General features: G+C 65.3%; 1 protein-coding gene across 6 annotated transcripts in view; it reads right to left on the bottom strand.

The window, feature by feature from the left end:
• The window catches only part of GRM4 (glutamate metabotropic receptor 4), a 105023-nt gene that overhangs the window by 22335 nt on the left and 69677 nt on the right, over nt 1–13011 (bottom strand). For all 6 annotated transcript variants that reach the window (XM_084890712.1, XM_084890713.1, XM_084890716.1 and 3 more), the window contains 3 exons: nt 9268–9403; nt 6377–6531; nt 3439–3579 (listed from right to left, as the gene is read on the bottom strand). In XM_084890712.1, the coding sequence (XP_084746838.1) occupies nt 3439–3579; nt 6377–6531; nt 9268–9403 (432 nt within the window). The remainder of the gene's footprint in view (nt 1–3438; nt 3580–6376; nt 6532–9267; nt 9404–13011) is intronic.

The following is a 13011-nucleotide window of genomic DNA, read 5'->3' on the forward strand; positions in this document are numbered from 1 at the left end:
AGCCTGGCAGCTTGGATCCAGTCTCCCCAGGGGGAACACCCAGGACAAGAGGATCCGCCCATCCTCTCAGCAGGGGCGCTGACAGGAGCACAGGGTGCCCTGGCTCACTGGGGACCTCGGGCCGGGTAGGAGGGCCTGGGCAGAGGCCGAATGCTAGCATCAAGGGGACCAGGGTCGGGGGCTAACCGAGGCTGGCAGAATCCCGGAGGAGGTGAGGGGGCGGGTGGAGACACAGAGCTGGCTGAGGACAGGAGGGAGGGGGCCCAGCGGGAGGGAAGGCAGCAGCCAGCTGGCAGGTCACACAGCAGGGAGGAGGCAGAGTCAGACCCAGACCTGGGGGTGAGCCCCCCTCTCCCCGCCCAGGTGCCTGGCCGAGAGCCAGCACTCCATGGGTGTCACCCTGCTCCTCCTACCCAAGGCATTCTCCCAAGGGCCAGCTCCGGAGCCAGGCTCGCTTGGGGGTGCCTCCAGCCCTGCCAATTCTCCAGCCGTCATGTTCACAATGCCTCAGTCTCCTCGCTGATAGCGGTGCAGCACTGGGGACAGCCCAGACCCCCCACCCTCAGGATCCAGGATCCTACACGTGGGTGATAATTACCCAACCGCCTGTGCATCCCACCTCTCACTCCTCTGTCAACGACAACCAGGTCATCAGCACCTCTCGTGGGCGTGGTGTTCAGCCAGCCTCTTCAGACACTCCCTCTCCAGCCCTCACGACTCCCACTGAGGCGGGTGTTCTCCTTGTTCTACTGACAACCTCCTGAGCTCGGAGACTCGGAGAGGTTTCATACCTCGTCCAAGGTCACACAGCAGGGAGGAGGCAGAGGCAGACCCAGACCTGGGGGTGAGCCCCCCTCACCCCGCCCAGGTAACAGCCTCCTGCCAAAGGCATTCTCCCAAGGGACAAGGCCATGGGAAGCCAGCGCTGGGTCTCAGGGGGCCTCGGGCTCCATGCTCCTCCGCTCCACACCTCACCCAGAGATGGACGGGCCCGCCACGCCTGACTGGGGGTCACACAGGGACTCTCTCCAGCTCTGCTGCGGCTTCAGATGCAGCGAGGACCCAGGTTCGCTGCCAGGTGCTGTCCTCCCGCCCCTCCCGCCACCCCTGCTCACCCACTCGCTCCGGCTCCTTTGCTCACACCGCCCTGCAGCCTGGGGAGCACACTGTCCTCCCTCCAGCGCCCCTCCCTCGGAGCCGCCCACGCGTTGCTGCGCAGTAGAACGCCTGGGGCACCTTCTGAAGATCCCGGTGCCCCGGCTGCATCCAGTTCCCATTCAATCAGCTTGTCTGGGGGTGGGCGTCAGGCATCAGTCGTTCTAAAAAGTCCCCAGTGATTCGGGGAGAACAGGCTGGGGGAGCTCTGCTCCTACTCAAGGCTGCCAGCCCTGAGCATACACACCTCACCTGGAGGGCTTTTCAAACTACCAGGCCCGGCGGCGCCCTGCTCAGGCAGCGGGTCCCGGCACGGTGTCCGAGCCCCGGTGACTCCAATGCACAGCCAGGCTGGGAGCCACCGTGCAGTTCACACAGCGCCTCCACTAACCCTCCTCACTCTCCCACACCCTCGGGGCTGGCTCACCATCACCCCCATTTCTCAGACAGGAAAGCAAAGGCCCAGAGAGGCCACAGAGCTTGCCTCGGGCTCAGTGAAGGAGACCTTCTTCCGAACCAGACACCGCCTCTGGCAGCCGGCCCTCTCCCCATTTGTGAGTCCTGACCTGAGGACTGAGTCCGGACAGAGCCCACATGGACTGACCGAGGCCTTGTCCCCGCCTGCCTCTTCCAGACCAACAGGTGCCTCCAGCAAGCCCCTCGCCCGGCAGGCCAGGCCAGCTACCCATCTGGCCCATGTCCAGTGCCACCCATCTCTGTCCCGAGCACATCTGAGGACCTACAATCAGGGTGACCGTCGGATCTTCCATCCCCACGCGGGCACTTCTGAGAACAAATTGGGATGCTCTCATACTTACACACACACAACACACGCGTGCACGTGTGCACACACACACACACACACACACACACAGAACAAGCAGGATGCACGGTCACCCTGCCTGACTCCTGGCACCTCTGCCGTGACTGCTGGCGATGAAGCATTTGCTGTGCAGCCTTGGACACGGTGCTGGGCTGGCTGACTCCATGTTCTCCTCCATGACACGGGGATCACAAAAGTCCCTAGAGCTACTGTGAGGGTGAAATGAGATCATGTCTTTACAGTTCCAAAACAGCAGGTACACTGTAGAGTGGTGTACATGGTTATCAGCCCACCGAGGAACACAAGCAGCCACACGCCTCTTCTCCCTCAGACTCCTGCACACACAGTCACACACACACACACACACACACACACACACACACACACCCTGCCATCTCCACCCCCATAGAAACCTGCCGGGGGCCCTAGGAGATATCCAGTCCTAAGTGGCCACGATTCCCAGTGAGCCTGGCCACCAGAGGGCAGCACATGTGCCTCCACTGCCTAGGATCCACGCATATCCTGCAGCTGTCCTGCCCCTGGCCCCTCCCAGCCGCACCGGCCAGTCCAGGAGGAGAGGGGAGGGAGTCTGCCTTCCTCTCACAGGCACCTCTCAGGGAGGGCACCCGGCCCTCCAACGCCACTGAGCCCAGGTCCCGCTGCCCAGCTGCCCAGACCAGGAGCACCCAGGACCCACATCCACACCATGAGGGCACCCCAGGGGGCTGAGGCCTCAAGCTCACAGCTACATTCAAATCCTGCTCTGCCACCTCTGCCTGGGAAACAGCCTGGGAAATGGGCCGTTGTCCTGTCCGGCCGGTTCACTCCGTCCTGAGTCCTCAGGACCTGCCACACATTACCTTTGCTGGGAGGCGTCCTTTTTCTTGTTTTTGTGTTTCTAATGCACCTTTTCCTCTGACATAATTTTTATTTATTTCCTGATCTTGTTGATGGTCTGTCTCCCCGTTGGATTAAAAACACCAAGAGATTTCTGACTCTTGTTTCCTGCTCTATCCACCTGCTTAGAACAGAGCCAGCACTCCTGGGGGTCCGACCGGAGCCCACAGGGCAGCTGGAACCGGTTCAGTTCTGGGGCTCCAGATGGACCCCAAGGCAACCACAGGCCCGAGGACGAGGAGCCCCTCCCCCCACTCAGCAGTGTCACGGTGGCTTGTCTGGGAGAGACCACAGAGGTTTCCACCACCCAAGCCCTTAACCTTCTGGGACCTAACCCTCAATTAGCTCGTCCCCACCCCCAGGGCCCCCGCAGGGCCCCGCCCCAGGCGCCAGCCCACCTTCTCACCCAGCGACCTAGACCCCGGAGCCTCCGCCCTGCAGTATGTGCCCCTGGCTGGGCACTAGCGGTCTTCCCCCCTCAGCGCCCGCTCAGGATCCGGGACCCAGCCCCTCCCCCGCCCCCCCCCGCCCCCCTCCCCCCCCCCCCCCCCCCCCGCGCTCACTGGTGCACTTCTTGACGTGGCTGCCCTTCTTGAGCGCGTGGCGGCTCAGCTTGCAGTGGAAGTTGTCCTCCCAGAACTCGGCAAACCAGATGTTGCGCCGGTTGTTGTCCAGCGTGCGGCTGGAGAAGTAGCGGTCGAAGCCTGGGGGAACCAGGAGGTCACACGGGGGAGCCCCCTCCTCCACCGCCCCGCCCGCCCCCCACACACACCCTCCCGCTCCCCCCCTTAGAGATGGCCGGGCGGAGGGAGGGAGGGCGGGCGGGCAGAGCCAGGCCAGGAGGAGAAAACAAAACGTGGGCATTTCATTCCGCTCTAAATGGAAAGCGCTTACGGAGCCCCAGGGGGAGCATGTGCGATCTTACAAGCGCGCCTTTATGGGAGCGCAGTGGAGAGGCGCTCCCCGCCTTCTCACTACCGGCCTGTGCGAGGGCCACTGCGGTCCTGAGGCTGGAGCAGAGGCTGGGGGGGGGGGGGGGGGGGCTGGAAACACCTGGGCTCTGGTTCTGAGGAGGAGCCCACTCTAGAGAGGCTGGGTGACCCAGTCACAGCAAGGCCAGCAGCTGGTCTCCCTTCAGGTCCAGAGCTGGCGTCGCTGACCATGCAGCCTCCTCCTCCTCCTCATGCTCCCGGGGGCTCCCAGCTCTGCCCTGAGCCCAGAAACCCCGCCCCGGTGGCAGGTGGCGGTGAGCAACACCCTCTCCCCCAACGCCCCTTCCACGTCGGTGACTGTTCCGTGCTATGCACACAGCTGACTCCACTGCCTGGGAGAGGCCGGACGCTGAGAGCTCCAGGGGCCCCACCGAACGGGAGCTTCCCGGTGGCAGGCCCAGGGGGGCCAGGGGCCTGGTCACAGGGGCTGCTGCCAGAGCGGGCGCTGGCCTGGGCAGCGTGCTCCATGTGGCGCTGGATGCCCAGTGCCCTGCAGCTGTTGGACTACACTCTGGCCTCTACCCGCCGGGTGCCAGGGCACCCCCCGCCATTGTGACAAGCACCGTCTCCAGACATCGCCCCATGTCCTCGGGGCCAAAGCACCGCACACGAGAGCCACTGCCCTGAAGGCTCTGTAACGTCAGAGAGAAAGGGACGTGTCAGGCCAGTCCTGGCTCACTCAGCTCTGCCACGTGACAGCCACGGGATGTCACCTAAGCTCTCCGGGCCTCGAGGCCTCCACCCACAGGAGGCTGGGGGGGATGGGAGGCCAGCCGGGAGTCTGCGGGGCCCGGCACTGCGGGTACCAGTAGCCGCGGCCATGGTGGTTGTGTGTTCACTAAGGTTTGGGCTGGGAGGGGGTGGGGGGTGGAAACGGCTGCCTGTGCTCCCGCCGCCTCGGGGAGAATAGAGGGCACGGCTCTGAGCTTGAGCAGGGCCCTCCCCTGCTCAGGCTCGGTCTCCGGGAGAGTTTGGAGGAGGCAGATGTCCGCAGGCCTTCCCGCCAAACGGAGCGAGAGCAGAGGAGAAGCCTGCCGGCCCCGGGGGAGGACAGCGAGGTCCGGCACACCCGGCCGTTAACGGGAACGCCACACCCCACCCCAGCGAGGTGGCCACGGCCGCTGCTCCGGCCCAGGGGACCAGGAGGAAAGATGCCGAGCAGGACGGGCCCCACCACTGAGGCCCTGCCGCCCGGCAGGTGGCAGGGCGTTCCGGCCCTCCCTGCCCTCTCCGTGGGGCCTGCGGGCAGCTCCGGGCCTGCCAGCAGAGAGCCCCTCAGGCAGGGCAGGGCCTGTTCCAGAAGGAAAGGGGTGGAGTATCCGGGATGAAGGCGAGAGCCTGATAAATGAGCTTCTGTGGGCCATGCGTCTCCCGTGGCCAAAGATGTCTGAGAAGGAGAGGAAGGCCCTGGAGCTCCACGGAGGGCCCGAGGGAGCCCAGAAAGGCCAGCCCGGGACAGAGGGCTGCGGGCCGGGAAGAGGGAGGGCAGGATGGGAGGGTGAGGAGTGGGAGAGGGAGGGCAGGATTGGGAGGGTGAGGAGGGGGAGAGGGTGGGCAGGATGTGGGCAGGATGGGAGGGTGAGGAGTGGGAGAGGGTGGGCAGGATGGGAGGGTGAGGAGTGGGAGAGGGTGGGCAGGATGTGGGCAGGATGGGAGGGTGAGGAGGGGGAGAGGGTGGGCAGGATGGGAGGGTGAGGAGCAGGAGAGGGAGGGCAGGACAGGAGGGTGAGGAGGGGGAGAGGGAGGGCAGGATGGGAGGGTGAGGAGGGGGAGAGGGAGGCAGGGCGGGAGGGTGAGGAGCGGGAGAGGGTGGGCAGGTTGGGAGGGTGAGGAGGGGGGAGAGGGAGGGCAGGATGGGAGGGTGAGGAGGGGGAGAGGGTGGGCAGGATGGGAGGGTGAGGAGGGGGAGAGGGTGGACAGGATGGGAGGGTGAGGAGGGGGAGAGGGTGGGCAGGATGGGAGGGTGAGGAGTGGGAGAGGAGGGCAGGGTGGGGAGGGTGAGGAGGGGAGAGGGTGGGCAGGATGGGAGGGGGGAGGAGGGGGAGAGGGTGGGCAGGACGGGAGGGTGAGGAGTGGGAGAGGGTGGGCAGGGTGGGAGGGTGAGGAGCAGGAGAGGGAGGGCAGGATGGGAGGGTGAGGAGGGGAGAGGGAGGGCAGGATGGGAGGGTGAGGAGTGGGAGAGGGTGGGCAGGACGGGAGGTGAGGAGTGGGGAGAGGGTGGGCAGGACGGGAGGGTGAGGAGGGGGAGAGGGTGGGCAGGATGGGAGGGTGAGGAGGGGGAGAGGGTGGGCAGGATGGGAGGGTGAGGAGGGGGAGAGGGTGGGCAGGATGGGAGGGTGAGGAGGGGGAGAGGGTGGGCAGGACGGGAGGGTGAGGAGTGGGAGAGGGAGGGCAGGACGGGAGGGTGAGGAGTGGGAGAGGGAGGGGGCGAGGAGGAGGCACAGTGAGGGGCATGCTGGTGGCTGCGGTAGAGGGGGGAGGGGGGGCACCATCGGGCCTGCTGGCCTACCTCGCACGGACACCCTCTTGGGGAGCACGGTGACGGCGCCTTCGGCCACCTCCTCCAGGTGCAGCACGGGGGCGATCTTGGAGCCCCAGCTGTCCGAGCCCATCCAGAAGAAGTGTCCCGTCTGGTTGGCCTTCCGGGCTGCCTCCAGCACACGCCTGTGGACACACACCAGCCCAGCCGGGCCATGTCTGTCCACGCTGTCCCTGCCCTGGCCGCTGGCTGTCCCCCCCCCCGCCCCAGGCACACACCTGGCCCCCTCACAGCACAGCCCATGATGTCCCCAGGACCCCGCTCCCTCCACCACTGACCACAGGGCCCCAGCTGCCCCAGCACCGTGCTTTCCCCTAGACCCTAGTTCCCTCCACCGCTGGCCCTCACCGCCCACAGGTACCCCTCTCACCGTCCCACACAGGTACCCCCAGACCCAGCCTCTCCCCTGGGCCCACGTGTCCTACAGGCCCCATGAGCTCCCCAGTCCTACTCCTATCCCTGCAAATACAGGCTGTTTCCCTAGCATGTGCCTGCCCTGTGTCTGACCCAGGCGCCCAGACCTCTCAGGTCCAATCCACCCTCACCCTAAACCTACACCCACATCTCTTAACCGCTTCTCACATTTCCATGCATACACAAGCACATACATGCACACACATGCACACAGGCATACATGCACAGGCATGCACACATACACCCCTCTGCACCTGCTGCTGCCTGCCAGCAGTGCCCCATCACCCCCTCCTTCTGTGCCAGAGTCCAGGTCCTGCACAGAGCTGCTCTCTCTGCCCACCCCCCTGCCCTGCCTGGCAGTGGTTTTAATCAAGTCAGGGTCCCTGAGCCCAGCAGAGGGCGGAGACCCCGTCTAAGTGGCCCCTCAAATGCCTGTTCCAGGGGAAGAACAGGGAGGCCGGGAGGAGTCCCCCAACCCGCCCTCCACTGGAGCTCAGAGGAGGCGAGCACCTTGCTCCAGATCACACAGCAGGTCAGGGGCCAGGGTGCCAGACACTGGCCAGGCCCCTCACGGCGAGAGCCAGGCCCAGCCCCAGGCTTGGGTGCTGCTGGGCCAGTACAGGGCGACCTCCTGGGAAGGACAGCTGGGGAGAAACCTGTCTCCAGGCCCCAGAGCCCACGCCGTCCCTCCTCCCAGCCCCTGAGGAGCACATGTGCAGACCCCAGGCCCGCTGCTGCCGCTCGGGTCATTGACACCCGCGCATCCTGCCAGCCAGAACGGCCGACCTCCGCCCTGCAGTCACCCGGGTTTATTTTTACTGCTGTTTGCTTTTAGAAATGCATGTGGATTTCCAGAAATGCCCTCCCTCCACACGGCCCCTCCCCAGGGCCTCTTCTGGGGCACAGGGCACAGCGCCCTCCCCGCCCTCCCAGCCCGGCCCATCGGAGCTGAGCGGAGCCGGAGGCCTCTCCGGCGGGTGTGAGCCCTGGCTAGTGCTGGGCTGCCGGGCGGAAGGGGGAGGCAGGAGCGCAGGGGCTGTGACTGAAGTGAGGACAAGGAGCTCAGACGGGGACCCCTCCCGTTCCCCCACCCCGTCCCTGCCCTCAGACTGGCTGACCGAGGGCAGCAGAAACCGCCAGAGCCAGAACTAAGACACCTGAGCGCTTTGAGGGTCATGGGCAAGCTCTGTGCCCACTCAGAGGCGTCAGGGGGGCTCCTAGGAACCCCCGGCCCTTCACGGCCAGAGGTGCCTCCTTCGAGATGTCCTTCGTTCTGAGGCCTGAATGCTGTTCCAGAACTTAGGGACCCAGCATGTCTCTGGGGCGATCTGCTTCCTGCCATTCAGGCCAGTGGGCTCCTCCCCACGTGGGGAAGCATTGCAAAGCATGGCCAGAGAGGACGCTTGTTAGCAGTGGGGAGGGGGGGGGGGGGGGAGGGAGGGGAGGGGAGGGAGGGGCCTGTAGGCAGTGGAGCCTGCCGCACAGCAGCTCAGCCAGCTCCCTAAGGGAGGGCCTGGGGGGGCCCAGGGCTGCTGTCCACCCACCTCTGCACACGCAGGGGCGTGTCTCCCCCAGCAGACTCTGAGCCGGGGCTGTGGCCTCCCTCTGACAGGGCTCCCCCAGGGCAGGGCTGTGTCCCCTCAGACTGGGGGTCACAGAGGCCTGGCCCATCTTGGCCCTGAGGTCCAGTCCCTGAGAGGAGGTAACAGGAAAAAGGCAGGAAGGAGGAAAGGAGGTTATAAGGGGTTCGGGGGTCATCTTTTAAAGGCACCGAGTTCTGGACCTGTGCCTGGGGCATCAGGGCAGGTGTGCAAGCCGTAGGCTGACCCAGGGTTGCTGCACTGCGTGGTCCTGGCCCCTGGAGCCCACCTGCTCCCATTCTCCAGATGCAAAAACTGAGGCCCAGGGAGGGGACAATACTGCCCACAGTGAGTGTCCCCAGGCCAGGACTAGAATCACAGCCCAGGCCCTTCCCCGCTACCCTGAGCTCACCACGAAAGGAGGGAGGGAGGAGCTGAGAAGTGGCGACCTGCTGTGTGCCAGGCCACGCTAAGCCCTTTGTGCCATTCCAGCACACAAGTTTCAACCCCACCAGGCAGACATCCTTAGGCCCCTCTTCCTAAGCAGATGAGGGGCTCAGAGAGGTTGGAAACCTCGCCTGGGGCCTCGGAACCCGCAGGAGAGAGAGCAGGTTAGCACCGAGGTGCTCTGGCCCTAACCCCAGGGCCGCAGCCCCTCCGTTACAGAGCCTGCCTCCCACCCCTGGCGGGTAGAACGGACGGGACACAGAGAGGGGAGAGAACAGGGCGCCCTCTAGCACTAGCCTGTGGCCTGAGGGGCGTCCCAGCCCCTCATCACTCAGCACCCTGCCCTCTGGACCCCGCTCTGGTCAGCCTTGTGGGAAGGTCACAGCGGGCTCCCTGCTCCCCCGCCCGCTGCCCCCTCACCTGATGTCGTCCTCGTTGGCGAAGATGATGACGCCCCTGGCGTTGGAGGTCTCCAGGAGGCGCCGGATGATCTTGTCAAACTCCCCGGGCTTGGGCTCCCGCGGGATCTTCACCGACTGGGCGATGCACACGCCGCCTGCGGGAGGGGCCAGTCAGCCGGGCGGACAGGGGAGCTGGTCTCCCCCCTCCCCCCAACTCACACTCCCTCCGGGAGAACCAGGCGGGAGTGTCCAACACACACCAGCTGGGTGACCCTGCCGCGTCACCTACGTCCTCTGTGCCTCAGTTTCCCCATTATAAAGTAGGCAGAGGCAATGCGGCTTTGTGGTTAGGAGCTAGTCTGCCTGGGTTCACATCTGGGCTCTGATGCTTACTACTGTGTGACCTGAGGGCGTTACCGAACCTCTCTGTGCCTCAAACACGTCGTCTGCAAAGTGAAGACAAGAACACCACTACTTCACAGGGTTGTTGTGAGGCTGAGCTAATGTGTGCAAATAGAATCGTACCTGGCACAGAGTTAAGTGCTGAGTAGACGCTGGCTGCTCTGTTGGAACCACACCGAAAGGGTTTTTAGGAGAGAATCTGAGACTGAGAGCAAAGCACCCACTGTGGGCCATCAGCACCCCCCACACCCACCCCCACCTCCCAGCCTCTGCCCCAGGCCTGTGCCCACCAGCAGCCCCGGGAAAGCAGTGTGCAAGGCCGCTGGCTGGTGCCACACCCGGACAGCGCTGCCGCAAACCCAGCTCCGTGTCCTCCAGGCCCCAGGCTCCTTTCTGAGCGCTCACCGCCCTGCTCGGCCTCCACGTCCGGCCTGGTCGGTGCCTGAACACAGCCTCCCTCCCCGTGCCGCCTCTATGAGCCTGGGACGGCGTGCAGGGCGGTGCTGCAGGGGGGGGGCGGGTGCTGCACAGACAGGGGGTGACTAGGGTCAGGGGTCTTTGGGAGCCTCCTGTCACTCTGCCCCATGGCCTGCCGGGCTGGGACCAGGGGAGGGGACCAGGGCCACCTGCCTCTTGCTCACTCCTCTGCAGAAGCCGGAACACCCAGGCTGGAGGCTCACAGAATCCCGGTGCCCCTCACCCAGCCGGTTCCCAGCCCAGACTGCCCCAGCGCTGGCAGAACGGGTATTATCACACATTTAAATCCCCAGTGTCCTCATACAAAAGCACTGTGGGCCTGTGCTTCTGTCACCACCGCATTTGACAGCAAGGAAACAGAGGCTCAGAGAAGAGAAGCGGCTAGCTCAAAGCTACAGAGTCCCGTCCCTCCCCCACTCCTCTTCCTCCCCCTCCCCTGCCGGGGTACAGAGGGGTTTCCCCTTCCATTGATGGAAAAGCGTAAGGGATTGTTCTGAATGAAGCCAGGCCCTTTACTAAGACCATCACCCACCGCCAAGCCCCTCAGGGGTCCTGGCCCAGCTCCACCCCAAGCAGGAGCCTTCGGGGCCCAGCCAGTGCCTCAGGCCATCCACGTGGCTGGGCGCCCGGGCCTCCGATGGCCTCCCGGTCCAGGTGGGGCCACCGGAAGCCTCGGCACAGGCTCCTGCACCTGTGTGCCCAGGCCTGGGCGGCCAGGGGCTCCCTGTGCCGGGGACACCCACCCGACGCCCCAGGGAAAGGTGCCAACACCCAGCTCCACCCAAGAAGAGAGTCTACCCTCGGCAGAGGTGGTAACCAGGGAAGGCTGCCCAGCGGCGGTGACCCTGCTGAGGAGGCGTAAGCAGCCAGGGGGGCACCTTGGAGAGAAAGAAGGAACAGGGAGCAGAGGGGGCAGCTCCGCGCCAGGTGCCCGCCGGGCCTGGGCCCACACCACACACACTGTCACAGCCCTGCCCCCAGGAAGGGCACCCTGCCCCTCTGCAGCAGGCAAGCAGCCACGCCCCTGCCCCACCTGCCCAGCACCCCCTCCCTTTCTGCCTCCCAGGCAGACAAGCCCCTCCTTCTCTCCTCAGACACCCGAAGAGCTCCCATCGCCATGTCAGGAGCTCCTGGGGAGGGAGGAGAGAAGGAAAGAGGGTCCGTGGCAGGCCCGGCCCTCAGTCCTGGGCACAGGGAGAGCCGCAGGGCCGAGCCGCTGCCCACAGCGCTGCCCGGCGCTAATGGCAGCCGGCGGACACAGCTCCGGCTAAGCCTCCATATGGTGGCTTTGCAGTCAGAAAGTGGGCCAACTGCAACCGTTCTGCCCCATCTGGGGAGACAGATGGACGAGAGGGGGAGGCTGGGGGGGTGAGGGCAGCCACCTGGCTGAGGGAGGGAGGGGCGAGGGCCCCGGGGAGGGAGGCAGGATGGAGTCAAATGTTCCCAACAGGGAGAAAACTCTCTGGGCAGTGCCCCTGCGGGAGGCCCCGGAAGCCCCACCTGCCGCCCTGGCGTGTCCCGCCGGCTTCGTTTTGCTGGTGAAGGAAGAACTAGGTGACCACAGCTCTGTCAGCGAGAATGTGCATCACAGGCACTAGAGATGAGAGCATGGCCTGAGCTACCAGGCGGGGGGGTCAGAGGGGTTGGGGAGTCGGGGGTCGCAGGGGAGTTGGAGGGGGGGCTTGGGGGGTTATGCAGAGCTCAGTGAACTATGGAGCATCAAACCCACATTGAGTATTCCTCTGCAGATGTTACATTACTCATTGAGGGCAGCATCGTCAGCGTAGCTCCAATGTACAGAAGAGGAACTGAGGCCCAGAGAGGCTCAGCGGCTTCCTGAGGTCACAAAAAGTCACAGGCAGAGCAGGGGTTGGTGACAGGCCTCCTGTCTCCCTCAGCCACCCCTTCAGCCTGTCCCCTGTGTCGTGACCAAGGCCACGCACGTGGGGAAGGGGTTGGGGTGTGGAGTCAGGGGGACACCTGGGGGCCGTGAGCCTGGGGGTGTCTGGGCACAGCACCTGCCCCGGGGTGAGAGGCCCAGTGCCAATGGGGCCCCTTTGCATTGCTGCCCAATGGTCAGCACGGCTGCTCAGGGGACCCCAGAGCCGGCACACGGGGCTGGCTCTTCCCTGTGGTGACACAGCTCCCAGAGTGGGTGGCCCAGCATCTGCCTCAGCTGCCCTCCTGGCCCCCTTCCACAGCCAGAGAGGCCTGGAGTGGCCCGGAGGCCCCCACTGCCTGCTGGCACTCCCTGAATCCTCGCACACCCGGGGCAGGTGCTAACAGCCCCGTCCTACAGAGGCTGAGGAACTCAGGCGCCTGGCAGCTCACACAGCGGGCCGGGGGCCTGCACCCAGTCTGTGAGAGCCCCAGGGGAAGGGAAGCCTGGGCCACAGGGTCTGCTAACCCCCATCCTGCAGCGCCTCCCAGCCCTGAAAGACCGAGGCACACACCAGCCCGCCAGCCTGTCAGCCCCCGCAGCGTGCTCCGTCACCATGGAGACCGTGGCCAACACCCTCAGCACCCTCCCAACCTCTGCACCAAGGAGGGGCTTCTCCACAGCCTTCTCCCCGCTCCTGGCCTCCCGGTGGGGAAAGTAAGAATCCGTGAGTCCCCTGGATAGTAAAATGTGACAGTAAATGTGGTCACAGCAAACCCAAGCCACTCCCTGCTCCGGCAGGGCTGGGACCCTCCCCCGCCCGGCTCCAGCTCAGGATCACAGGAGGGGGCAGGGAGGAGTCTGGGTTCCCATCGCCTCCAGCCCTCCCGGGTTCCCCTTGGCAAGCCCCTCATGCTGCACGCCAGGCACCCAGCCCCCTGGCGAGCACCCAGCCCCCTGGCGAGCACCCAGCTGCCATGTGCCAGCTTCAAGCTGCCGCCCGCC

The sequence above is a fragment of the Pipistrellus hanaki genome (assembly GCF_964339955.1).
Source record: "Pipistrellus hanaki genome assembly, chromosome: 7".
Classification (NCBI taxonomy): Eukaryota; Metazoa; Chordata; class Mammalia; order Chiroptera; family Vespertilionidae; genus Pipistrellus; species Pipistrellus hanaki.